General features: G+C 47.8%; 1 protein-coding gene and 1 long non-coding RNA gene across 3 annotated transcripts; one reads left to right on the top strand and one right to left on the bottom strand.

Annotated features, from left to right (window-relative positions):
• Nucleotides 1-4,240: 4,240 nt before the first annotated feature.
• On the bottom strand, nt 4,241-10,333 carry LOC127907088 (uncharacterized). Its single transcript, XM_052460782.1, has 3 exons — nt 10,199-10,333; nt 4,670-5,344; nt 4,241-4,588 (listed from the first exon to the last, which is right to left on the bottom strand). The coding sequence occupies exons 1-3, from the start codon at nt 10,331-10,333 to the stop codon at nt 4,241-4,243; spliced, it is 1,158 nt and encodes a 385-aa protein (XP_052316742.1).
• Nucleotides 10,334-19,777: 9,444 nt separating this feature from the next.
• On the top strand, nt 19,778-22,574 carry LOC127907433 (uncharacterized). 2 transcript variants are annotated; one of them, XR_008064404.1, is made up of 3 exons: nt 19,778-19,815; nt 20,810-20,865; nt 22,518-22,574. It is a non-coding gene; the product is annotated as an uncharacterized LOC127907433 (long non-coding RNA). The 2 variants fall into 2 exon arrangements; XR_008064405.1 differs by lacking the exon at nt 20,810-20,865 and adding an exon at nt 20,530-20,585.
• Nucleotides 22,575-27,634: the final 5,060 nt, after the last annotated feature.

Here is a 27,634-nt window from a genome sequence, read left to right as displayed (position 1 = left end):
GTATTTTGGTGAGATCCCACTGTAATAAAACCGACACCATGATCCTCTCACCCTCAACACACCCTGGGAGAAAGAAACTAAGCCTGGTACACTTCCAAGCTTGATACAGTCTGTACATTTTCCACAGCTTAGTAGAAGTTGAGTTAATTTATGAGAGATGCTAAGTGTGCCCCCTAATGAATAAGCAGGCTTTAGGCTGCACCCCCTCATAATAATACCCCCACAGCTCCATGACTCAGCCAGCTCTGACAGCACGTTGTATCTCCTTGTACCTGGACTATCTGACATCTGACACCAGATAAATCACAGGGCTTCTAGAACCAACACAGAGAGAGAATGAGACAGGGCGGGAATGAGAGAGATATATATAGAGAGAGGAAGAGGAAGGGCCTAGGGAGGAAGTCAGAAGGAGGAATGGACATTTTAGAAGTTCCCTCATTATAACCACATGGCCTTTGTTAAAGTGCTTGATATATACCATGATCAAACCATTTCTGATACCCTAACTACTATATACTGACTATACAAAACATTAAGAACACCGGCTCTTTCCATGACATAGACTGACCAGGTGAATCCTGACTGAAGGTGTTCCTAATGTTTAGTATACTCAGTGTATGTACTGGTTACATGTAATACTAACGTTAACAATATACAGTATGCCAAGCCTTAATCATACTCCCAAGTAGTGCAGTGGTCTAAGACACTACCTCTCAGTGCTAGAGGTGTCACTACAGGCAACCTGGTTCAAATCCAGACTGTATCACAACTGGCCGTGATTGGGAGTCTCATAGGGCGGTGCACAATTAGGGCGGTGCACAATTGGGCCAGCGTTGTCTAAGTTTGGCCGGTGTAGGCTGTCATTGTAAATAATATATTTTTCTTAACTGACTTGCCTAGTTAAATAAAGGTTAAAAAAAAAAAAAATACCGACAATAACTTTATTAATGGTAAATAGATTCCTCATGTATACGGCAAGTGAGTAAATAGAACAGAATAGAGTCCTTATCATGTATATCTGATACAGGATCAACTATTTTCAAGGCCACCAGAACCTGCCTGTCTGCTCTACGACGTGGCTAAAATGCATGAGGGCCTATCCTCACACTCACTTTTGAAGAATAATTGATTCCTCCACATGTCGATTCACTTCAGAGGAGCACAGAAATGACTTGTTTTGACATGGGTTTAGAACTCACTCAGTCATAGCCTTGGTCTGTCTCACATACATACACACGTACAAATGTAAATCCCCACACAAATTCTGCAGAATATATGCTCATGTCTGATGCCTTCAGAGGTTGTTTTCTGTCTCTGTGAGACTCATTTGTAGATATCTGCGTGTTTTGGGGCTCCTGGGGCCAAGCATCCCATGTCTTTTGGGGGAGGGGGAGGTTATTGCGTCAACTGGCCCTTTCGGGACGTGAGGATGCGCAGATAAGATCGGCGTTGGGAAGTGGTGAGCCGGACCGTTTGTTCTCCTTGACCGTCTCTCATGTTGCGCCGCTGATTGGGAGGAAAGCTAAAATTGCTTTCACCGGGGCCGTGGCTCACTCCAGCAGTAGGCAATGATAACTAACAATGCCCCCAGGACCTAGTTAAAGCTGCATCACATGCACTGGAAAAGCCCTTTAATGTGGCAGCATTAGGAGGCTGTCAGCTGGTTGGTGGGGAAAACAGACTTGAACACATCGAGGATTATGAAAACATTTGTTACACTCACTTTAAAACACATTTCTAATCGAGAAGGAATGTTTCATTTCGCTTCCCACAGCCCCACCATTAAGCAATAAAGGTTTTAAAGATGATTAAAGAAAAGTGTGTGTGTGCATTCGCTGTCTCTGACTTTCTCTGTCTCTCCTGGTTAAGGAGGTTTAGTTACGGTCCTATATAACATCATATATAAAGATGCAGGGTGAGGGTATGATGAAAGAGATGCTCTTGTGTACTCTGGGTATAATTCACACACTGTACACACTGCACCAACATTTTACCAACATGTATAATAAAACCGAGCCACACTATCAGCTGGTATGAGAAACACATTGTGGCTCTAACAGTGACAAGACTATTTTGTCCTGAGAAGCATACTGCAAAGTGAGAAAAACCCACAGCTCAAGCAAGAGGCCAGATAAAACCAGTGTTTTCATATTAGTGCACATTTTACCTTGATGTTGACTCAATAGAAAAGAGAAGCCTGTTATTCCCTGAGCAGCCTTCATCCGTGGTTCCTTTACAGCCTGAAATAGTATACTATAGTATAATAGAAACTGCTCACAGTAAGGTCCTGTACTCTGAAAACAGGGGATATTTGGAGAAATAGTACTACACCACAACAGATCCTGTTCTTTGTGTTATGGTGGTTGGAGTTCTATATTAACAGCTGTCTTTCTCCCTCTCTTTCGGTCTTTTCTCAGCTTTCTCCCCAAAACATAATGTTTACAAGCTCGTCTGATAATGAAATAACATTGTTGCTTTTGTGAAAATATGGGAAATGGGGTGGCAATATGCCAATTCCGGGTGCTGGAAGATGTTATTTTTTCCCCAGACCTGCCTGTACCAAGCAATTACAGGGGAACATGCAAATTGGAAATGTGGAGTTCATTATAAATCTCATCATTCACTTTGATAGCGAGGGATAATTAAAAGAAAAAGCAGCTGTGAATCCACTCAGTGCATACTGCCAGCCTGTTTACAGCAGGGAAATAATGATAAAGCATGTTTGTTTTGCTTGTGTGTTTTCTCCTCATCAGTGTGCATGTAGAAGGAGAGGGTTTGGAGTGAAAACATGGCGTCTCCTACGGATACACACATTCCCCATTGACTGAAGCAAAACTCAAATCACTCAACAAATGAAACACCCTTTTCTCGCCTAATGCCCTCTCCCCTCCATTTGGTGATGCTCTCAGATGGTACGAGAGGAGTTCTTATCCATTTAATACATGCTCAGAGAATATCCTGTCAAATATAGATTTGAATCAATAGCACTCTGGAGTGGCTCGTTAAACTTAAATCAGCTTGGAAGTGGTGCATGCCTGCCTCACAGCTGCTGTCATTAGCCGTCGTCCTGGAGATTACTGGAGAAACGTCCTTGTGTGAGCAGATCCTCCACTCTACCTGAGGAGAGAAGCAGAGCGGCCAGTGATAGCCAGCCCAGCAACACCTCCCCTAGCCAGATGGAACAGTCTTCAGATAGGGGAGACGAGCAGAGGAGTGCCTGGGTATATAGCTTGGTTCAACATGCTGACAAAAGCTTGACTGACAACTGTCCATCTGAAAAACAAATCATTTACTAGTTCAACTAGACTGATTTTTTTTAAACATATGCCTTGCCTGATCACTTTAAACCTTTCCTATTGTCAGTGTAACTGTATAATAATCCATGATACCCATACGGTAATCATACCTAAAGTACCTGTCTCTACTCATAAGCATGTATATAGGAGTGGGGGTGTAAGAAACTGGCTCAGGGGGATGTAGGTGGCGAGCACCGGCAGGAGGGAAGGGGTTAACTCCGACAGGAACAATAATGAGAGCGCAGTGAGACGTGTGAGGTAATTAGTCAGTGGGCTCTCCAATATTTACCCAGTTAATTATTTGTGAGTTTTACTCATGTCTTCCCTTCAGACGGCTGCCTCTGTTGTTTTTTCCACACCATTTGTCACCGTCCAGCTTTCCCGGGCTACACTGTTCTCATCGCTGTAGGTTTTTTTCTCTCTCTGGTCTCTGGTCTATGGCAGGGGAGTGGCATTTGGGTGAACTCTTGTCAGTGAAGGTGTTAGACTGCTGTCCCTGGACGTGCGAGGTCAACCATGATTATTTATTCATCCTTCTGTTGGTCCTTCATGGGGGAGAGATGTGAAAACCCTGGTATGTGGCTCGTCAGAGAGGCAGAGGTGGAGGGCACAGAGAGGGGAGATGACAGTTCAGCATCCTGAAGAGAGCATGACTTAAAGAGCTAGTGCCTGGAGGAGGCTGAAAGCTGGGCAGAGGATGGGTGAAGGGTGAGTGGAGGCTGGAATAGTATGGGTGAAGGCTGGAGAAAAGGAGGATACCTAGTCAGTTGTCCAACTGAATGTATTCAATTGAAACGTGTCTTCCGCATTTAACCCAACCCCTCTGAATCAGAGAGGTGCAGGGGGCTGAACGACAGATTTTTACCTTGTCAGCTCAGGGATTTGATCCAGTAACCTTTCGGTTACTGGCCCAATGCTCTAACAACTAGGCTACCTGCCCCCTCTTATGGGTGGAGACTGGTTGAAGGGTGGGTGGAGGCTGGGTGGAGAGTGGATATAGGCTGGAGGAGGCTGGGTGGAGACTGGAGGAAGGGTGGCTGGAGGGTGTGTGAAGGCTGGGTGGAGGCTGGGTGGAGGGTGGGTGGAGGGTGGGTGGAGGCTGGGTGGAGGGTGGGTGGAGGCTGGGTGGAGGCTGGGTCGAGGGTAGGTGGAGGAGGCTGGGTGGAGACTGGGTGGAAGGTGTGTGAAGGCTGGGTGGAGCATGGGTGGAGGATGCTGGGTAGTGGCTGGGTGGAGGCTGGGTGGAGGATGAGTGAAGGGTGGGTGGAGGATGAGTGAAGGGTGGGTGGAGGCTGGGTGAAGGGTGAGTGGAGGCTGAGTGAAGGGTGGGTGGAGACTGGGTGGAGGGTAGGTGGAGGAGGCTGGGTGGAGACTGGGTGGAAGGTGTGTGAAGGCTGGGTGGAGCATGGGTGGAGGATGCTGGGTAGTGGCTGGGTGGAGGCTGGGTGGAGGATGAGTGAAGGGTGGGTGGAGGATGAGTGAAGGGTGGGTGGAGGCTGGGTGAAGGGTGAGTGGAGGCTGAGTGAAGGGTGGGTGGAGCCTGGGTGGAGGGTAGGTGGAGGAGGCTGGGTGGAGACTGGGTGGAAGGTGTGTGAAGGCTGGGTGGAGCATGGGTGGAGGATGCCGAGTAGTGGCTGGGTGGAGGCTGGGTGGAGGATGAGTGAAGAGTGGGTGGAGGATGAGTGAAGGGTGGGTGGAGGCTGGGTGAAGGGTGAGTGGAGGCTGAGTGAAGGGTGGGTGGAGGCTGGGTGGAGGGTGAGTGGAGGCTGAGTGAAGGGTGGGTGGAGGCTGGGTGGAGGGTGAGTGGAGGCTGAGTGAAGGGTGGGTGGAGGCTGGGTGGAGGGTGAGTGGAGGCTGAGTGAAGGGTGGGTGGAGGCTGGGTGGAGGGTGAGTGGAGGCTGAGTGAAGGGTGGGTGGAGGCTGGGTGGAGGGTGAGTGGAGGCTGAGTGAAGGGTGGAGGCTGGGTGGAGGGTGAGTGGAGGCTGAGTGAAGGGTGGGTGGAGGCTGGGTGGAGGGTGAATGGAGGCTGAGTGAAGGGTGGGTGGAGGCTGAGTGAAGGGTGAATGGAGGCTGGGTGGAGGGTTCATTTCTGGAACAGTGGCAGAGGGTCATAGCTCGCTGGCCCTATTTCCAGCCTGTGTCATGGACCCCCCTGATGTGGAGGAGACTTCGTTATATGTAGAAGATGATCTGATTAGCTTCTGAAGTCTGACAGTCATAGAGAGGTGATAATGAGCTAGAGAACCACGAAACAAACTCTATATTACACAATTGCTATCCAATCTAATGGATACAATGTTGCTGCTGCAGCCGCTGTGGGGGAAAATTAACAAAATGTATACTTTCCACTGGCAATGTTTAATTAATTCTTCATACATGAGGAGGAAATAGGTTCTGTCCAATGTGTGGGGTAGGCAGGGGCAGAGGGAATAGGTTCTGTCCAATGTGTGGGGTAGGCAGGGGCATAGGGAATAGGTTCTGTCCAATGTGTGTAGGCAGGGGCATAGGAAATAGGTTCTGTCCAATGTGGGGTAGGCAGGGGCATAGGGAATAGGTTCTGTCCTGGGGTAGGCAGGGGCATAGGGAAAGGTTCTGTGTGGGGTAGGCAGGGGCAGAGGGAATAGGTTCTGTCCAATGTGTGGGGTAGGCAGGGGCAGAGGGAATAGGTTCTGTCCAATGTGTGGGGTAGGCAGGGGCATAGGGAATAGGTTCTGTCCAATGTGTGGGGTAGGCAGGGGCATAGGGAATAGGTTCTGTCCAATGTGTGGGGTAGGCAGGGGCAGAGGGAATAGGTTCTTCTGTAGGCAGGGGCATAGGGAATAGGTTCTGTCCAATGTGTGGGGTAGGCAGGGGCAGAGGGAATAGGTTCTGTCCAATGTGTGGGGTAGGCAGGGGGGCATGTGTGGGGTAGGCAGGGGCAGGAATAGGTTCTGTCCAATGTGTGGGGTAGGCAGGGGCAGAGAATAGGTTCTGAATAGGTTCTGTCCAATGTGTGGGGTAGGCAGGGGCATAGGGAATAGGTTCTGTCCAATGTGTGGGGTAGGCAGGGGCATAGGGAATAGGTTCTGTCCAATGTGTGGGGTAGGCAGGGGCAGAGGGAATAGGTTCTGTCCAATGTGTGGGGTAGGCAGGGGCATAGGGAATAGGTTCTGTCCAATGTGTGGGGTAGGCAGGGGCAGAGGAAATAGGTTCTGTCCAATGTGTGGGGTAGGCAGGGGCAGAGTGAATAGTGGTTGGGGGGGTTGAAAGGGAGACAAAATTATTTCATTATGACACGACAGCAATAATATTACAGTACTGCGTGTGCAATGCTCTTATCTGTGGAACAAATGAGCTCTTCCCCCAGAGAGAGAGGAGGCTGCAGTGTGAGGCCCGAGGTAGCTAGACCTGCATTACTCTTCCCTGCAAAGCTACTGTAGCTACCTTTTTAATATTCTCATTCACAGCACATGCAATTATTTTGAAAATATATTTAAAAATTGTGCCTCTTGGGTCAGGTAAATGACTTCCTTGTTTTTATTGAGAAGACAAGGTGTTTATTAGCGGCCTCGTTGCCTTATTGCAGGAGGTTTCTGAGTTTGAGTAATTGTCCAATTAGATGTAATTTCAGGATCGGTGCTAACCCAGGCGATTGTACTGTAGGAGTAAGACCACCACCGGGACTCACATTAATGAATTCCACTGAGACCTGTCTACCTTTAAGAAAAGAGAGAGCTTGTCTGCTTCTGTTTCGCGTTCCCAAATCTTTTTAACGAGGCATTATAACTGGGATTTACAAGTGAGACCAGCCTTTCCTTCTCTCCCTCCCCCTCTTCTTCCCTATTCCATTTCTCTCCTTCCCTCCAGTGTAGAACAAAAATAATTTATCATTCATGTAATTTCAGTTCTCTGAGAAATGGCCTCTTATTCAAACAGAAAGGTTACCTTAATTGTTATGTAGCTCAGCTGTTTACACTCTGGTATAAAATGCACGAGTTCCGCTTCACAGAAAGGTCACCTATTACAACCCCAGTAACTTTTTTCTCTTGTTGGCCACTTCACACTGTGAGATGGAACAAGGTGTCAGAAGAAGGCCCTAGAGGATAGCAGCTGTAGTGTCCTATCTGACGCACTGACCTTCCTCTCTTCCTCCTTCTCTCTCCCTACGTCTTTCTCCATCTCTCCCTGTCTCTCCGCGTTTTCCTGTCTGTCCCTCTCTGCCGTTGTGTTTGCTGGTAAAGTGGACATGCTCTCCCTACTAGCCTCAGAACTGTGCACACAACCCAGGTTTCTAATAGCCTCAGCACTGTGTAGATATGCCAGGTTTCTACTAGCCTCAGCACTGTGTACACAGACCAGGTTTATACTAGCCTCAGCACTGTGTACACAGACCAGATTTCTCCTCAGCACTGTGTACATAGACAAGGTTTCTACTAGCATCAGCACTGTGTACACAGTCCAGGTTTCTACTAGCCTCAACACTGTGTACACAGACCAGGTTTATACTAGCCTCAGCACTGTGTACACAGACCAGGTTTCTAATAGCCTCAGCACTGTGTACACAGTCCAGGTTTCTACTAGCCTCAACACTGTGTACACAGTCCAGGTTTCTACTAGCCTCAACACTATGTACACAGACCAGGTTTATACTAGCCTCAGCACTGTATACAGACCAGGTTTCTACTAGCATCAGCACTGTGTACACAGACCAGGTTTACTACTCGCCTCAGCACTGTGTACACAGACCTGGTTTCTACTCGCCTCAGCACTGTGTACACAGACCAGGTTTCTAAAAGCCTCAGCACTGTGTACACAGACCAGGTTTCTACTAGCCTCAGCACTGGGTACACAGTCAAGGTTTCTACTAGCATCAGCACTACGTACACACACCAGGTTTCTAATAGCCTCAGCACTGTGTACACAGACCCGGTTTCTAGTAGCCTCTGTACTGTGTACACAGACCAGTTTTCGACTAGAATCAACACTGTGTACACAGACCAGGTTTCTACTAGCCTCAGCACTATGTACATATACCAGGTTTCTACTAGCCTCAGCACTGTGTACATAGACCAGGTTTCTACTAGCTTCAGCACTGTGTACACAGACCAGGTTTCTACTAGCATCAGCACTGTGTACACAGACCAGGTTTCTAATAGCCTCAGCACTGTGTACACAGTCCAGGTTTCCGACTAGCATCAGCACTGTGTACACAGACCAGGTTTCGACTAGCATCAGCACTGTGTACACAGACCCGGTTTCTAATAGCCTCAGCACTGTGTACAGAGTCCAGGTTTACGACTAGCATCAACACTGTGTACACAGACCAGGTTTCTACTAGCATCAGCACTGTGTACACAGACCAGGTTTGTACTAGCCTTAGCACTGTGTACACACAGTCCTGGTTTCTACTAGCCTCAGCACTGTGTAGATAGACCAGGTTTATTGACAAGGGACCATGAGCTAGCTTTGATCCTACAGTTACTGGCCAGTCACGTGACCCCACGTGTCCAGGGATTAATCAACATACATGTGCTGAAATTACTCTGAGCTACATAGCAGGCGCAACAGAGGGAGAAAGTATAGAGACACATTAGAGATAGAGAACAAGAGAGCGAGAATGAGAGAGAGACAGTGAGAAAGAGAGAGAGAGTGAGGGAGCGAGCGAGAGAGAGAGAAGCAGGAAGTATTGTTTGGGGAGGACCTGTAATTACCTTTAGGCCTGCATGTTGTGGATGAAGAATTAATGAGGTAAGGTGCTGTGATGTTTAAACCCCTGGACAACATCCTCCCTTCTGTGTTTACAGGTCTTTTCTTTCTGGACAAATAATAGGAGTTGTGTTGTTCTTTTAAAAAATTCAACACACTGCATAATGTACAAAGGTCTGGCACGGAAGCTAAAGGTATAGGAAGGTAAAAGAAGAAGAGTTGGACCCAATCATGTGTGAACACTGCTTTGGTAAAAGTTAGTACCAAGTTAAGCAGTGGATTCTATAGACTAAGGGTTATAACATACAGGTTGGGCTGTTGTCATCAGGTCCTGTGTGAGATTGATTCTGCATAGCACCTACTGACCGACACTCTTGGCAGAGCAAGCTTATGGAACCCTGGACCGGACCCAATCCAGACCCACCCTGTAAATGCACACACTATCATGAAAGGGGAGAGGGTTTCAACTATCTTATATCTACCATGGGTTCATGTGGGGGTTACATCACCCTCCCTCCTCCTCCTCCTCCTCCTCATCATCAATTCTCACAATAGTACCTCTCGCCATCTGCCACCACCACCACCACTACCAACACCAACATCACTACCACCACCATTACCACCACCAACAACAACAACAACACCACCAACACAGCCATCACCACCACCAACAACACCACAGACATCACCACCACCACCACCACCACCACCACAGCCATCACCACCAACACCACCACCACCACCACCACCACCACCACCACCAACACCACCACCACCACCACAACCCACCAACACCACCACCACCACCAACCCACCAACACCACCACCAACCCACCAACACCACCACCAACACCACAGCCATCATCACCACCAACACCACCACTAACCATCACCACCACCAACCCACCAACACCACCACCAACACCACAGCCATCATCACCACCAACACCACCACTAACCATCACCACCACCAACCCACCAACACCACCACCAACACCACAGCCATCATCACCACCAACACCACCACTAACCATCACCACCACCAACCCACCAACACCACAGCCATCATCACCACCAACACCACCACTAACCATCACCACCACCAACCCACCAACACCACCACCAACACCACAGCCATCATCACCACCAACACCACCACTAACCATCGCCACCACCAACACCACCACCACCACCACCACCACAGCTATCATCATCACCAACACCACCACAACCACCACAGCCACCAACACCGCCACCACAACCACCACAGCCATCACCACCACCAACACCGCCACCGCAACCACCACAGCCATCACCGTCACTGCTATCGCCACCACAACCACCACAGCCATCACCACCACCAACACCGCCACCACAACCACCACAGCCATCACCACCACCAACACCGCCACCACAACCACCACAACCACCACAGCCATCACCACCACCAACACCGCCACCACAACCACCACAGCCATCGCCACCACCACCCCCCTCTCATCTTCACACTAAACTGTGTCCTTCTGCCAGGCTTAAGTCTCAATGTTTCCATCAGAAATAAGCCTTGAAATGATCCCTGAATGTGGAGCCACCATGTAACCACAACCATCCGGAGACTCTACTATGACAGGGACTGACATCTGAAAGGGAGAGGAATTCAAAACAAAATCAGGAATCCTGATCCAGATAAAAAAATGTGCTGTTGGGAAAGACGCTTTGGCTAAGACTTTGTGTGACATGATGATTGGGAGCCGGCTTCAAATTCCTAATGAATATGGATGGATCTGTTTATGCTCTTGGAAAATAATCAAGCACGTTCTGAGGTAAATATTTTCACAAAGAATATGCACTGGAATGCTCCTGGTAGAGTATATATCAATTGTTTTGTGGGGGAATAGTATATTTATTTCAAATGTGTGGGCTTGGACCTTCAGTTCATACTGTGTTAAAAAGGATTATCCACAGCACCTAGGTCTGATTTCAAATTGAATAGGTGAGAATTTATTTTGTGGTGCTCAATACCTCATACAAATAAGTCCCCCTATAATCCAATCCCACCCCTACCCAGGATAAAAAAGATGAAGTAAAATCTCATTATATTGTCCCTTTATGTTGGCATGTCTCCCACACATAAACAATCTTCTGAATTCAACCCTGGATTGTTTACTCACAGCTCTTGGATGGATGAATATGTAAGTGGAGCACATATAATATTTAATTAATGTATTAAATCAGGTACAGAAATGCATCTCAGAGCATTAATTCATTTGAAAAACCTCCATCCCATGTCTTCTTCACTGCACCTGCAACATTGGATTCATGGTGATTGAATACTGTGGTATGGAATTAGATTGCGTTGTGTGTCTCCGGCTAATAATTCCAGATGGAATAGCTCCTCACGCAGCTTGACATGACGCCTTCTGATAGAAATATGGAGGCACGGAGAGAGAACATTTGGGTTGCTTAGGTACCATTCAGCAGCTACAGGAGCACAATGAATCTAGTTTAGCTAAACCTTGGGACAGGATAGAGGAAGCACAGAGAGAGAGGTATGGGCCTGTCCTAGGAAGTGTCCTCTGTAGTAGTAGTGAGTGGTGTTGCTGGTCTCAGGGTACTCTGCTCTGTGCTGTGTGCTGAATGGGTGTGAGGAGGTGTCCTGTTTAAGGGGTTGATTAATGGCAAAGGAGGATAAGACCTCTCAGCACTGAGACGGTTGTTTATTCTTAGTGAGGCACCCTTCAGTTGGCTAAAGAACCCACCTGGGGCGCACCACGCACCCCTCCTCCTGCTCCCGTCCCATATTACCCCAGCCACTGTCACTACTGCCCCGCTGAGGGAAAGTAATCGTCTTTGCTTAAAGCCTACATCAAAATGGTTAAGATGCCGATCAATTTTCACAAGTCCATCAGCCTGGGCCTCATTATCTATAAAAACCATTCACACTGATTGATCCGGCTCCCAGTGGCTGGTATTGATAAATAATTAAAAAGCTCTCCATTTAATTTGGGGATAAGGACTAGGATGGTGGTGGGGGGGGGACAGCAGGCAGTTAGTTCTCTGTTTGGTGTAATGAGGCCTGCCTCCCTGCTGTGTGAGGCTGAGTCTGAGCTCCCCTCCCCAGCACCACACTGTCCCAGTGGAGACTCAGCCAGCTGGATTTGTCTGCCATATTCACAGAAATCAATGCAATCCGGCTTGAAAGAAAATCAATAAGATGTGTCCATTTATGCTTCAGAGTGTAGGAAAGGAGACTTAGGAGGGCCAGGCCTGCCAAACCAACACTAGGAAAGGAGCCTTAGTAGGGCCAGGCCTGCCAAACCAACACTAGGAAAGGAGCCTTAGGAAAGGAGGGCCAGGCCTGCCAAACCAACACTAGGAAAGGAGCCTGCCAAACCAACACTAGGAAAGGAGCCTTAGGAGGGCCAGGCCTGCCAAACCAACACTAGGAAAGGAGCCTTAGGAGGGCCAGGCCTGCCAAACCAACACTAGGAAAGGAGCCTTAGGAGGGCCAGGCCTGCCAAACCAACACTAGGAAAGGAGTAGGAGGGCCAGGCCTGCCAAACCAACACTAGGAAAGGAGCCTTAGGAGGGCCAGGCCTGCCAAACCAACACTAGGAAAGGAGCCTTAGGAGGGCCAGGCCTGCCAAACCAACACTAGGAAAGGAGCCTTAGGAGGGCCAGGCCTGCCAAACCAACACTAGGAAAGGAGCCTTAGTAGGAAAGGAGCCTTAGGAGGGCCAGGCCTGCCAAACCAACACTAGGAAAGGAGCCTTAGGAGGGCCAGGGTAGGAAAGGAGCCTTAGGAGGGCCAGGCCTGCCAAACCAACACTAGGAAAGGAGCCTTAGGAGGGCCAGGCCTGCCAAACCAACACTAGGAAAGGAGCCTTAGGAGGGCCAGGCCTGCCAAACCAACACTAGGAAAGGAGCCTTAGGAGGGCCAGGCCTGCCAAACCAACACTAGGAAAGGAGCCTTAGGAGGGCCAGGCCTGCCAAACCAACACTAGGAAAGGAACCTTAGGAGGGCCAGGCCTGCCAAACCAACACTAGAGGTTTAATAAGACTACCTTCACAAACGTCCCCCTCTACTTCTGCTGGGTCTGTGTGTGAGAACGTCAGGGAGGATTCCAATTCAGTTTTTCTTCATCACACGTCTCCTTTATCATGATTTTCTAGAGATATAGAATTATCCTCATGGTCATGGTGAACATAAGGTTCTAGAAAACAGAAGTCCAACAACGTTGGGTGGAGGACAGCATAACGCGTTGATGAACAATCTGTATCTATCAAGACAGAGGTCATCCTGAAATACTGGGCTCACTTTCTTCTGTCTGCCGTTCTGCTGTCTGTCTTCTGTCTTCTAGGGAAGGACTCTGCTGTTCAGTGCTCCTCCTTTAAGAAAACAGGTGGAATCAATTCATGTGACTTTGGCTGGAATTATCCAGTCAGCTCATGAGTCACAGGGCTTGTATAGCTGCTACATGCAGTAAGGGGAACTAACTAACACACAACACCACACTGACACAGTAAATCCCCCTGTCTGCCTGACTCCAGACTCAGCCAGTTAACACGATGGCAGGCTGGGGGTCCTGTCCCACGGATCCCACTACAGACAGCTCTGGAGGTGTGATATGAGACTGGCAGGCCTCAGTCCGTGTCCCGTACCCATCCCACACACAACCTCTGATAACGCAGAATGTCAGTCATGGGCTCGCACCTCCGCTGAACAGTGTGAGCACTGTACAGTTAAGACAAAGAAAGTTGTTTCTGACACAGGGTGGAAAAACCAGGTGAAGGCAGGCAGCACCATACAGACCACATCCCAGGGGTGACAAAATTTGACATTTAATGTCGAAATAATTTTACTAATTCTTCATAGAAAAATAGAATATTGCACTGCGTCACACTTTTTAATGTTGATATCCGTCTAATTAATGACTTTGTGTCACATCAATCCATTATGCATAATGTAGCATGGATCAACTCCAACATTAACATAATCACTCATTTGATATTCTGTATGGTATGCCACTCCAGTGAGAGGCAGGCAGAGCCCCAGCCTTAGAGGGAGGGAGAGTCACCCAGTAGCTGGCTAACACATGTCACATCCCCTCACACACATCCCCTCACACACATCCCCTCACACACATCCCCTCACACACATCCCCTCACACACATCCCCTAGCACATACAGTATCTCTGATGGGTCTGATATTAACATGTCAGCTCCTTATTCCTTTAACACTGATGCTGGGAGTCCAGTGAACACTTTGTGTCTATGAGGTAGAGCGTATTAATAAACATCACACACACACACACACACACACACACACACACACACACACACACACACACACACACACACACACACACACACACACACACACACACACACACACACACACACACACACACACACACACACACACACACACACACACACACACACACACACACACACACTGACTGGAAGGTAAAGGGTGTACAGCAAAGCCGCCTGCTCAGACGCTGCCGTTTGCAATCACTAAGCAGCTTTAGTGTCTCCTACCACAGTCCTGATTTAAAATTCATAAATGCTAATCCTTCATAATTTACAGTTTAAAAAGCAGCCCTCCTCGCAGGCCCTGTGGCCACAGCTCTGTCAGAGTAATTATACCAAGGAGCTGGGAAAGGACTACTAGCAGACACTTTCAACAGTCAAGGAAATCCACCTCACCGGCACCAGACTCAATTACTCCAAATAACTAAACAGATTAGCAAGTCATTTCCCAGTTCAATCTGAACATAGTGACCAAATCGCCACGTTACATAGTTACATAAAGTTGGGGCTTGCCTGGTCAGGTGGGTTCAAACAGTGACCTTTAAAGTCAGGTGGGGCTTTAAATTTTGCCTGGTTCTTACTAAGTGGACGATCTGCCAAGTCATTTTATTATGCATTTTATTTCATATGAAGCCCAGGCGATTGTCTTTTACAAGGTGACCAGACTCTCTCTAGCGTCACGGGGGATTTGCTGCTCTTACTCATATTCGGTGACATCATACTATTTGTCTGCATGCAAGCCGTGTCTGGGAGGATGGCTTTGTTAGGGAATATGACCAACACATTTCTCTTTGTCCTCGTGATGGAAATATACATTGGTTCAGATGGAGATAATGTGTGATTCTTTCAACCAAGGTCACTAATAGAACCCATTTTCCAAATGGCGTGGTTTTCCAGTAACAGCCCGTGATAGTTCCACAACACTGTTGAATCATGTATAGAAAGACCCTGTTTTACATGCAGTGGCTCTCAGTTCCAAATGGTCCAATATCCTTATAAATGCATAATTTAGTATCTCAAGTATTGATTCATCTTTCATCATGATATAACGTTTGAATTATAGTGAGATGGAGGTGGAGTCGGGAAATATTCATTTGTGAGAATAATTCCAATAACAAAGGGAGATGACTTTTTCTCTTCAGAGCAAGACAATGTCCATTCCACATCCAATATCCCACAGCCAATGTTATACAACATCAACGGCTGTTGTTGATGCTGTATGAGGATCTGTTGTGCTCGCTACAATAGACAGTATAGGATATGTGCCAAAACGCAGTACATGAGATATGTTAGCACAGTCTTTTAGCAGGAATGCCAGACAAAAACATTAACAATGATATAAAAATATATATATTGCGCTACGGGGAAATATGCCTTGCAAGAATTTCAATATGAGTGGGGAGATGATTCAAGTTTATTCTTAAAGGCATACTCCTACTGTAGCCAGCCTGAAACTCCTATCACTGTACTCAGTCAATGAAGATCTGAGCTCCATCAATCATTCCATACACAGACAACAAATACAGTACAGGGCCTGTATTCATAAAGCATTCAAAAGCAGGAGTGCTGATCTGGGATCGGGTCCTCCCTTTCCATATAAACTCCAGCCACTTTAATAATGGGAATTGATGGGAAATGATGTAAAATATATCACTAGCCACTTTAAACAATGCTACCTAATATAATGTTTACATACCCTACATTATTCATCTCATATGTATACGTATATACTGTACTCTATATCATCTACTGCATCCTTATGTAATACATGTATCACTAGCCACTTTAACTATGCAACTTTGTTTACATACTCATCTCATATGTATATACTGCACTCAATACCATCTACTGTATCTTGCCTATGCCGCTCTGTACCATCACTCATTCATATATCGTATGTACATATTCTTTATCCCCTTACACTTGTGTCTATAAGGTAGTAGTTTTGGAATTGTTAGCTAGATTACTTGTTGGTTATTACTGCATTGTCGGAACTAGAAGCACAAGCATTTCGCTACACTCGCACTAACATCTGCCAACCATGTGTGTATGTGACAAATACAATTTGATTTGATTTGATTTGATTTATTCATTATAATCTAAAAGGCAAAACTGTCCCTAGATCTGCATTCCTACTCTGAGGCGCCCAGGTCCTTTCCTTGGCAGAGACAAAAAAAAGAAGGAAAACACAGGGCTATGTCTCCCTTATGAGCTGGGCTAGAGGAAGTAGCCGGTGTACCTGAAGAGGCCTGAATCCTGATCACTTCATCAGCCTGACACTCATCTCTGAGTGGAACAATCAGGATTCTATTAGAACGGATAAGGACTGGAGCGCCAGACCTCCTGTCACAAATCCAGCCTTTAAAAGTTTCTCTCCACTCTGTCACAATCACCACACCATACAGCAGCACCTATCCCTTATAGTCACCTTCTCTTTCAGTAATAGAGAAAATGGCGTTTTGGGGGTTCACATACTGTATGTGGTATACTCTGTTACATGAAAGTTATCTATTGCTACCTACATGTGTCACTGTAGGTGTCCTACGGCCTGCCTACAGAGGCTATACACTGAGTATATCAAACGCTAGGAACACCTTCCCAATATTGAGCTGATTCCCCCCTATTCCCCTCAGAATAGTCTCGTTTGACCTCCCAGCCCTCCCCACTAGCCACCCTCTCTGTTCACCTCCCCAGCCCTCCCCTAGCCACTGTCTCTGTTCACCTTTCCAGCCCCCCAGACTAGCCACTGTCTCTGGTGACCTCCCCAGCCCTTCTCTATAGCCACTGTCTCTGTTCACCTCCCCAGCCCTCCCCACTAGCCACTGACTCTGTTCACCTCCCTAGCCCTTCCAGGCCTCCCCACTAGCCTCCATCACAATGCATCCCTGTAATAGACTTAAGCCACCTTTAAAATCAGCTCGCCCACAGAAGATGAATCCATCAATTCCACATTCATAAACACAATTTTTTGTTTCCTCCCTGTTCAATGAGAGAGATGACAGGGCATGTAAACTACCGCTCAGAGAATATGAGGTGACATGGTGGGTATATGAGACAGAGAAATGATGGAGGAAAAATAATGAGTCAACACAGGAAGTCCAGTCTTCAACAGGGTTGGAAATGACCAGCTAACACTTTAATTACATATCAGAGACGCACAATATACCTGATATAAGAGATGATACACTGTACCTATAACATGGGTTTCAGCAATCTGACATTGTTACAGAACAACCATCACATGACTATCAAATTGTAATTTTATTTACAGGCTATTTTCTTTGTTTTATTTTCTGTGCAGTGCTCAAGCTATCTGTGTTCTAACATGCAATCTCAGTGTGACAACACACACATACAGTATATCTCCCCAAAACACATTATGGCCTCTAATGCGGCAGGTTTGCTGTGCAGCAATTTCCCAACCAAATAGCTCACTGAGTGATAGCAGTTTCATTATTACACAAACAAATCAAGTGCAACTGGCCTCCCTGTACTTTCCAGGGCTGTTCATAAAATAGATATTTCACCTGTTTTAATGTAGGTGTTCAACAAAGAGACTGAGAGATGGAAAGAGCGAAAGAGAGCGGAGGGAGGGAGAGAGAGGAGGGAGGGAGAGAGAGAGAAAGAGAGAGGAGGGCGAGGGAGGGAGAGAGAAAGAGAGAGGAGGGAGGGAGAGAGAGAAGGAGAGAGGAGGGAGAGAGAGAGAAAGAGAGAGGAGGGCGAGGGAGGGAGAGAGAAAGAGAGAGGAGGGAGGGAGAGAGAGAAGGAGAGAGGAGGGAGAGAGAGAGAAAGAGACTGAGGGAGAGAGAGAGAAAGAGAGAGGAGGGAGGGAGAGAGAGAAAGAGAGCGGAGGGAGGGTGAGAGAGAGAAAGAGAGAGGAGGGAGGGAGAGAGAGAGACTGAGGGAGAGAGAGAGAAAGGTGTACAGAGTAAGGTGTACAGAGTGAGTGTACAGAGAGAGGTGTACAGAGAGAGGTGTACAGAGAGAGGTGTACAGAGTGAGATGTACAGAGTGAGGTGTACAGAGTGAGGTGTACAGAGTGAGGTGTACAGAGTGAGGTGTACAGAGAGAGGTGTACAGAGAGAGGTGTACAGAGTAAGGTGTACAGAGAGAGGTGTACAGAGAGAGGTGTACAGAGTGAGGTGTACAGAGTGAGGTGTACAGAGAGAGGTGTACAGAGTGAGGTGTACAGAGTAAGGTGTACATAGTAAGGTGTACAGAGTGAGGTGTACAGAGAGAGGTGAACAGAGTAAGGTGTACAGAGTAAGGTGTACAGAGAGAGGTGTACAGAGTAAGGTGTACAGAGTAAGGTGTACAGAGAGAGGTGTACAGAGTGAGGTGTACAGAGCGAGGTGTACAGAGTAAGGTGTACAGAGTAAGGTGTACAGAGAGAGGTGTACAGAGAGAGGTGTACAGAGTAAGGTGTACAGAGTAAGGTGTACAGAGAGAGGTGTACAGAGAGAGGTGTACAGAGTGAGATGTACAGAGTGAGGTGTACAGAGAGAGGTGTACAGAGTGAGGTGTACAGAGTAAGGTGTACAGAGTAAGGTGTACAGAGTAAGGTGTACAGAGAGAGGTGTACAGGGTAAGGTGTACAGAGAGAGGTGTACAGAGTGAGGTGTACAGAGTGAGGTGTACAGAGTAGAGGTGTACAGAGTAAGGTGTACAGAGAGAGGTGTACAGAGTGAGGTGTACAGAGAGAGGTGTACAGAGTGAGGTGTACAGAGTGAGGTGTACAGAGAGAGGTGTACAGAGAGAGGTGTACAGAGTGAGGTGTACAGAGTGAGGTGTACAGAGTAAGGTGTACAGAGTGAGGTGTACAGAGTGAGGTGTACAGAGTGAGGTGTACAGAGTGAGGTGTACAGAGTGAGGTGTACAGAGTGAGGTGTACAGAGTAAGGTGTACAGAGTGAGGTGTACAGAGTGAGGTGTACAGAGTAAGGTGTACATAGTGAGGTGTACAGAGTGAGGTGTACAGAGTAAGGTGTACATAGTGAGGTGTACAGAGTAAGGTGTACAGAGTAAGGTGTACATAGTAAGGTGTACAGAGTAAGGTGTACAGAGAGTAAGGTGTACAGAGTGAGGTGTACAGAGTAAGGTGTACAGAGTGAGGTGTACAGAGTGAGGTGTACAGAGTAAGGTGTACAGAGTGAGGTGTACAGAGAGAGGTGTACAGAGTGAGGTGTACATAGTAAGGTGTACAGAGTAAGGTGTACAGAGTAAGGTGTACATAGTAAGGTGTACAGAGTGAGGTGTACAGAGCGAGGTGTACAGAGTGTGGTGTACAGAGTAAGGTGTACAGAGTGAGGTGTACAGAGTAAGGTGTACAGAGAGAGGTGTACAGAGAGAGGTGTACAGAGTGAGGTGTACAGAGTAAGGTGTACAGAGAGAGGTGTACAGAGAGAGGTGTACAGAGAGAGGTGTACAGGGTAAGGTGTACAGAGAGAGGTGTACAGAGTGAGGTGTACAGAGTGAGGTGTACAGAGTGAGGTGTACAGAGTGAGGTGTACAGAGTAAGGTGTACAGAGTGAGGTGTACAGAGAGAGGTGTACAGAGTGAGGTGTACAGAGTAAGGTGTGCAGAGTAAGGTGTACAGAGAGAGGTGTACAGAGTAAGGTGTACAGAGAGAGGTGTACAGAGTGAGGTGTACAGAGTGAGGTGTACAGAGTAAGGTGTACAGAGTAAGGTGTACAGAGAGAGGTGTACAGAGTGAGGTGTACAGAGTAAGGTGTACATAGTGAGGTGTACAGAGTGAGGTGTACAGAGTAAGGTGTACAGAGTGAGGTGTACAGAGAGAGGTGTACAGAGTGAGGTGTACAGAGTAAGGTGTACATAGTAAGGTGTACAGAGTGAGGTGTACAGAGCGAGGTGTACAGAGTGAGGTGTACAGAGTAAGGTGTACAGAGTGAGGTGTACAGAGTAAGGTGTACAGAGTAAGGTGTACAGAGTAAGGTGTACAGAGAGAGGTGTACAGAGTGAGGTGTACAGAGTAAGGTGTACATAGTGAGGTGTACAGAGTGAGGTGTACAGAGTAAGATGTACAGAGTGAGGTGTACAGAGAGAGGTGTACAGAGTGAGGTGTACATAGTAAGGTGTACAGAGTAAGGTGTACAGAGTAAGGTGTACATAGTAAGGTGTACAGAGTGAGGTGTACAGAGAGAGGTGTACAGAGTGAGGTGTACAGAGCGAGGTGTACAGAGTGTGGTGTACAGAGTAAGGTGTACAGAGTGAGGTGTACAGAGTAAGGTGTACAGAGAGAGGTGTACAGAGAGAGGTGTACAGAGTAAGGTGTACAGAGTAAGGTGTACAGAGTAAGGTGTACAGAGTAAGGTGTACAGAGTGAGGTGTACAGAGTGAGGTGTACAGAGTGAGGTGTACAGAGTAAGGTGTACAGAGTGAGGTGTACAGAGAGAGGTGTACAGAGTGAGGTGTACATAGTAAGGTGTACAGAGTGAGGTGTACAGAGCGAGGTGTACAGAGTGTGGTGTACAGAGTGAGGTGTACAGAGTAAGGTGTACAGAGTAAGGTGTACAGAGAGAGGTGTACAGAGAGAGGTGTACAGAGTAAGGTGTACAGAGTAAGGTGTACAGAGTGAGGTGTACAGAGAGAGGTGTACAGAGAGAGGTGTACAGAGTAAGGTGTACAGAGTAAGGTGTACAGAGTGAGGTGTACAGAGTGAGGTGTACAGAGAGAGGTGTACAGAGTAAGGTGTACAGAGTAAGGTGTACAGAGTAAGGTGTACAGAGTAAGGTGTACAGAGAGAGGTGTACAGAGTGAGGTGTACAGAGTGAGGTGTACAGAGTAAGGTGTACATAGTAAGATGTACAGAGTGAGGTGTACAGAGTAAGGTGTACAGAGTGAGGTGTACCGAGTGAGGTGTACAGAGTGAGGTGTACAGAGAGAGATGTACAGAGTGAGGTGTACAGAGAGAGGTGTACAGAGTGAGGTGTACAGAGTGAGATGTACAGAGTAAGGTGTACAGAGTAAGGTGTACATAGTAAGGTGTACAGAGTAAGGTGTACAGAGTGAGGTGTACAAAGTGAGGTGTACAGAGTGAGGTGTACAGAGTGAGGTGTACAGAGTAAGGTGTACAGAGTAAGGTGTACAGAGTAAGGTGTACAGAGTGAGGTGTACAGAGTGAGGTGTACAGAGTGAGGTGTACAGAGTAAGGTGTACAGAGTAAGGTGTACAGAGTAAGGTGTACAGAGTGAGGTGTACAGAGTAGGGTGTACAGAGTAAGGTGTACAGAGTGAGGTGTACAGAGTAAGGTGTACATAGTGAGGTGTACAGAGTAAGTGGTACAGAGTAAGGTGTACAGAGTAAGGTGTACATAGTAAGGTGTACAGAGTAAGGTGTACAGAGTGAGGAGTACAGAGTAAGGTGTACAGAGTAAGGTGTACAGAGTAAGGTGTACATAGTAAGGTGTACATAGTAAGGTGTACAGAGTAAGGTGTACATAGTAAGGTGTACATAGTAAGGTGTACAGAGTAAGGTGTACAGAGTAAGGTGTACAGAGTGAGGTGTACAGAGTAAGGTGTACAGAGTAAGGTGTACAGAGTGAGGTGTACAGAGTAAGGTGTACATAGTAAGGTGTACATAGTAAGGTGTACATAGTAAGGTGTACAGAGTAAGGTGTACATAGTAAGGTGTACATAGTAAGGTGTACAGAGTAAGGTGTACAGAGTAAGGTGTACAGAGTGAGGTGTACAGAGTAAGGTGTACAGAGTAAGGTGTACAGAGTAAGGTGTACAGAGTAAGGTGTACATAGTAAGGTGTACAGAGTAAGGTGTACATAGTAAGGTGTACATAGTAAGGTGTACAGAGTAAGGTGTACAGAGTAAGATGTACAGAGTAAGGTGTACAGAGTGAGGTGTACAGAGTAAGGTGTACAGAGTAAGGTGTACAGAGTAAGGTGTACAGAGTGAGGTGTACATAGAGAGGTGTACAGAGTGAGGTGTACAGAGTAAGGTGTACATAGTAAGATGTACAGAGTAAGGTGTACAGGGAGAGGTGTACAGAGAGAGGTGTACAGAGTAAGGTGTACATAGTAATATGTACAGAGTGAGGTGTACAGAGTAAGGTGTACAGAGTGAGGTGTACATAGTAAGGTGTACAGAGTAAGGTGTACAGAGTAAGGTGTACAGAGTAAGGTGTACAGAGTGAGGTGTACAGAGCGAGATGTACAGAGAGAGGTGTACAGAGTGAGGTGTACAGAGTAAGGTGTACAGAGAGAGGTGTACAGAGAGAGGTGTACAGAGAGAGGTGTACAGAGTGAGGTGTACAGAGTGAGGTGTACAGAGAGAGGTGTACAGAGTAAGGTGTACAGAGTAAGGTGTACAGAGTAAGGTGTACATAGTAAGGTGTACAGAGTAAGGTGTACAGAGAGAGGTGTACAGAGTGAGGTGTACAGAGTAAGGTGTACATAGTAAGGTGTACATAGTAAGGTGTACAGAGTAAGGTGTACAGAGTAAGGTGTACATAGTAAGGTGTACATAGTAAGGTGTACAGAGTAAGGTGTACATAGTAAGCTGTACATAGTAAGGTGTACAGAGTAAGGTGTACAGAGTAAGGTGTACAGAGTAAGGTGTACAGAGTGAGGTGTACAGAGTAAGGTGTACAGAGTAAGGTGTACAGAGAGAGGTGTACAGAGTGAGGTGTACAGAGTAAGGTGTACAGAGTAAGGTGTACATAGTAAGGTGTACAGAGTAAGGTGTACATAGTAAGGTGTACATAGTAATGTGTACAGAGTAAGGTGTACAGAGTAAGGTGTACATAGTAAGGTGTACAGAGTAAGATGTACAGAGTAAGGTGTACAGAGTAAGGTGTACAGAGTAAGGTGTACAGAGAGAGTGTCAGGATTTGGCCAGGGTTGTTCAGGTTTTTGGTCACTAGATACCCCCATTGTGCCTTTTGACCTTTTGTTTTCCCTTGATCCCCATTATTATTTGCACCTGTGCCTCGTTTCCCCTGATTGTATTTAAACCCTTTGTTTTCCTCAGTTCTGTGCTCTGTGTTTGTATGTTAGCACCCAGCCCTAGTACTCTGAGAACTCTTGTTGATCCCGGTGGACTCTCTTGTGGAATTCTGTATTTTGTTCTTGTTTGTTTGTTTTTGAGTATCTTTTGAGGCTTTTGTGCTTTACCTTCCACCTTGTGGATTTACCTTTTTTGTCTTGGAGGATTACCTTTGTTCTTGTAGGATTCCTTTTGAGGTTGTGGAGTTACATGTTTTCCTGAAGAACTTCACTTTTTACTTCATTAAATACACCGTCTCAAGTACTGCTGTGTCTGCCTCATCTTCTGGGTTCTGCCGTCTATTCGTGGCTCAGTTGGTTAAGTGACTGTTTCTCACTCCGGAGAAACACAGAGCCCAAAAAATGAACCCAGAGGCAGCCAGTTCCCAGGACCTTGTTGCCATGCTGTCCCACCACCAGGAGACTGTCCAACGCCACGAAGCCGCCCTGGTTCAGCAAGAGGCCTTAATGGCTAGACATTCTCATCTTCTGTCGGAGATGCTGACTTCCATAAAGCAGATATCTGATCGACTTACCCCGGCAACAGTTCCCGTCCCATTACCTCAGATTCACGTACCCATGGCAGTTAACCCTCTGGCTGAACCTCGTCTTCCACCTTCCCAACGGTTCTCAGGTGATCCAAGTGCTTGTAAAGGGTTTCTCACCCAATGTTCTCTCTCCTTCGAGCTGCAACCCTCGTCGTTCCCCACCGACCGGTCTAGGATCGCATATATCATCACCCTGCTGTCGGAAAAAGCCCTGGCCTGGGCTACTGCTGTGTGGGATGCCCATAGTTCCTGCTGTGCCAGCTACTCTGCCTTTGCTGAGGAATTCAAACGAGTGTTTCAAGGCCCAAGCAGTGGTCCTGACTCAGCCAAACAGCTCCTGACTCCACCAAGGTTGGCGCAGCGTGACGGACTATGCCATCCAGTTCCGCACGGTGGCAGCAGCGAGTGGCTGGAACAACGAGGCGCTCACGGTGTGCTTTCTGAAAGGCCTTTCCGACACTATCCAAGATGAACTGGCCACTCGGGAACCATCGGACAATCTCGAGTCCCTGATCAAGTTGGCCTTACGCATTGACCAGCGTCTGAGAGAGAGAGAACTAAACCGTAGACCTCTAGCCCCTATCAGTCCCAGCTCCGAGTCCCCACCTTTATCCTCGCTGGCTCCACCGGAACCCATGCAGATTGGACGCATCTCCCAGGCTGAGAGAGACCGCCGGATGAGGGAGCGACACTGTCTATATTGCGGCAAACCGGGCCATTTCCGTTCCACGTGTCCCGGGCTCCAGGGAAACGCTCTGTCCCGTACAGACCGGGGAGAACTGTAACGGGAAACAACCTCCTCCCATCCGTCCAACTCCCATCTGCTCATTCCAGTCACCCTTTCCTGGGACAACCACAAGCTTCACCTTCAAGCCTTGGTAGACTCTGGAGCCGCAGGTAACTTCATGGATGGTGTCTGGGCGAAGGAGAATGGCGTTCCCTCTGAACCTCTAAGTGACCCCATGAGGGTTACTACATTGGATGGAAGCCCTTTGGGATCTTGTCACTCATGTCACTACCTCCTTGCGACTTTCAGTTTCACAACACCAGGAATTGATGAACTTTCATTTGATCTCCTGTTCCGAGTTCCCTCTCATCCTTGGATACCCCTGGCTTCACAGCCATAACCCTCACATCGACTGGTCTGTGGGCACTATCAAGCAGTGGGGTCCTACGTGCCAAGCTACTTGTATTTTCCCGAATTCCCCGAGTTCTGCTCCCGAGTCTTTGGAATCCATCGACCTGACCCGAGTTCCCGAGTGTTACCATGACCTCAAACTGGTATTTAGCAAACAGAGGGCCACCATGCTACCACCCCATAGACCTTATGATTGCCCCATTGAACTGTTTCCGGGCACTTGCCCTCCCAGGGGTCGGATCTTTTCCCTATCTCCACCCGAACGAGCTGCTATGGATACCTACATCAAGGACGCTCTGGAAGCAGGCCTCATACGTCCATCCACCTCCCCGGTGGGAGCAGGGTTTTTCTTTGTGGCCAAGAAAGACGGTGGATTGCGTCCTTGCATCGACTACCGGGGACTCAATGCCATAACCGTCCGTAACCGTTACCCGCTACCCCTTATGGCCACAGCCTTCGAGCTGCTCCAGGAAGCAGTTGTTTTCACTAAGCTTGACCTGCGGAACGCATACCATCTTGTGCGGATCAGACCTGGTGACGAGTGGAAGACCGCTTTCAACACGCCTACTGGTCACTATGAATACTTGGTGATGCCCTTCGGCCTGACCAACGCCCCAGCGGTGTTCCAAGCGCTCATAAACGATGTGCTTAGGGATATGCTTAACATATTTGTGTTTGTTTACTTGGATGACATCCTCATCTTTTCGAGCTCTCTTCAAGAACACACTAAGCATGTCAGACAAGTACTCAAACGCCTCCTAGACAGCCATCTGTACGTTAAGCCGGAAAAATGTGAATTCCATTCATCCCGAGTACAATTCCTGGGATTTGTAGTGGAACCCGGTCGAGTCCAAATGGACCCCAGGAAGGTAGGGGCGGTAGCGGATTGGCCCACCCCCAAATCCGTTAAGGAAGTTCAGCGTTTCCTGGGCTTCACTGACTTTTACCGCAAGTTCATCAAGAACTTCAGCTTGGTGGCAGCCCCTCTCTCAGCTTTAACCAAGGGTGGCAATGCAAGGTTTTTGTGGGGAAGAGAAGCTGAGACGGCCTTCCAAGGACTCAAGCAGCGCGTCCTCTCTGCTCCCATCCTGATACTACCGACTACGGATGAACCGTTTGTGGTGGAGGTAGATGCCTCAGAGGTTGGTGTTGGAGCTGTCCTGTCTCAGAGGGGTGAAGACAAGAAGCTTCATCCGTGCGCTTTCTTCTCACACCAGCTTACCCCGGCTGAGAGGAACTACGATGTGGGGGATCGTGAACTCCTAGCGGTTAAGATGGCATTGAAGGAATGGAGACACTGGCTCGAGGGGGCTTCTCACCCGTTTCAAGTGCTTACGGACCACAAAAATCTGGAGTATATCCAGCAGGCGAAGCGGTTGAACTCTAGACAAGCTAGATGGTCTCTTTTCTTCAATCGATTCCAGTTTATCCTCACCTATCGGCCCGGGTCGAATCTCAAACCGGATGCCCTGTCCCGAGTCTACGCTCCTGCCATTCGAGATGACACGGACATGCCTGTCCTTCCTGCTGCTAAGATCGTGGCTCCGATCTCGTGGCAAGTTGAGGATACCGTGAGACGAGCTCAAGCTATTGAACCGGACCCGAAAGGAGGTCCTGCCAATCGGTTGTTTGTCCCCAAGGCAGTGAGGACTCAGGTCCTTCTGTGGGGGCACTCCTCTCGCCTCACCTGTCACCCGGGCGTAGGTCGCACCTTGGAGTTCATCCAGCGTAAGTTCTGGTGGCCTATCATAAGAGAAGACGTTGCCACTTTCGTCAATGCCTGCCCCGTGTGCTGCCAGGGCAAATCTTCTCACCTCCGCCCGCAAGGACTCCTTCACCCTTTACCTGTTCCCCACAGACCCTGGTCCCATATCTCGTTGGACTTCATTACTGGCCTTCCTCCATCCCATGGCAATACTACTATCCTAGTAATTATCGACAGGTTTTCAAAGGCGGCCAGGTTCGTCCCTCTGACTAAGTTACCTTCTGCCAAGGAAACGGCTGAGTTGGTAATTAATCATGTGTTCCGAGTCTTCGGCATTCCTCAAGATATGGTTTCTGACAGAGGTCCCCAGTTCGCCTCTAGGTTTTGGAAGGCCTTCTGCCAACTCATGGGGGCTTCTGCCAGTCTATCTTCAGGGTACCATCCGGAGTCCAACGGCCAAACTGAGAGGATGAATCAAGAGCTGGAAACCACCCTCCGATGTATGACTCGTAACAACCCGTCCACATGGTCGTCCTTCATTGTTTGGGCCGAATACGCGCACAACACCTTGTGCTCCTCCTCCACTGGTATGTCCCCGCACGAGTGTCAGTTTGGCTATGCCCCTCCATTGTTCCCGGACCAGGAGGCAGAAGTCAGAGTGTCTTCAGCCTTGAAGTTCGTCAGACGCTGTCGGTTTATGTGGAGGAAGACCCGTCTTAATCTTATGCGTTCCTCACAGAGGTACCAACAACAAGCCAACAGACGTCGCCGTCCCGGGCCTACCCTGCGCCCCGGCCAGAGAGTCTGGCTCTCCACAAGAGACTTACCACTACGGGTGGAGTCTCGCAAGCTGTCCCAAAAATACATCGGTCCCTTTAAGGTTGCCAGGAGAGTTAACCCAGTTTCTTATCGCCTACACTTACCCAGATCCCT

Source organism: Oncorhynchus keta, chromosome 14, assembly GCF_023373465.1.
Source record: "Oncorhynchus keta strain PuntledgeMale-10-30-2019 chromosome 14, Oket_V2, whole genome shotgun sequence".
NCBI lineage: Eukaryota > Metazoa > Chordata > Actinopteri > Salmoniformes > Salmonidae > Oncorhynchus > Oncorhynchus keta.
Note: the sequence above shows the minus strand (reverse complement) of the source record. Positions and strands in the feature narration are given on the sequence as shown.

Excerpts from the sequence above, each read along its gene's own strand:
- LOC127907088 (XM_052460782.1), bottom strand. The coding sequence starts at position 10,333 with ATGGCTGTGGTGGTTGTGGTGGCGATAGCAGTGACGGTGATGGCTGTG. Across the intron at positions 5,345-10,198 it reads TGGTGGTTGTGGTGGTGTTG|CCTCCACCCACCCTTCACTC; the intron begins GTGATGATGATA and ends CCCTTCACTCAG. Across the intron at positions 4,589-4,669 it reads CTTCACACACCTTCCACCCA|CCTCCACCCACCCTTCACTC; the intron begins GTCTCCACCCAG and ends CCCTTCACCCAG.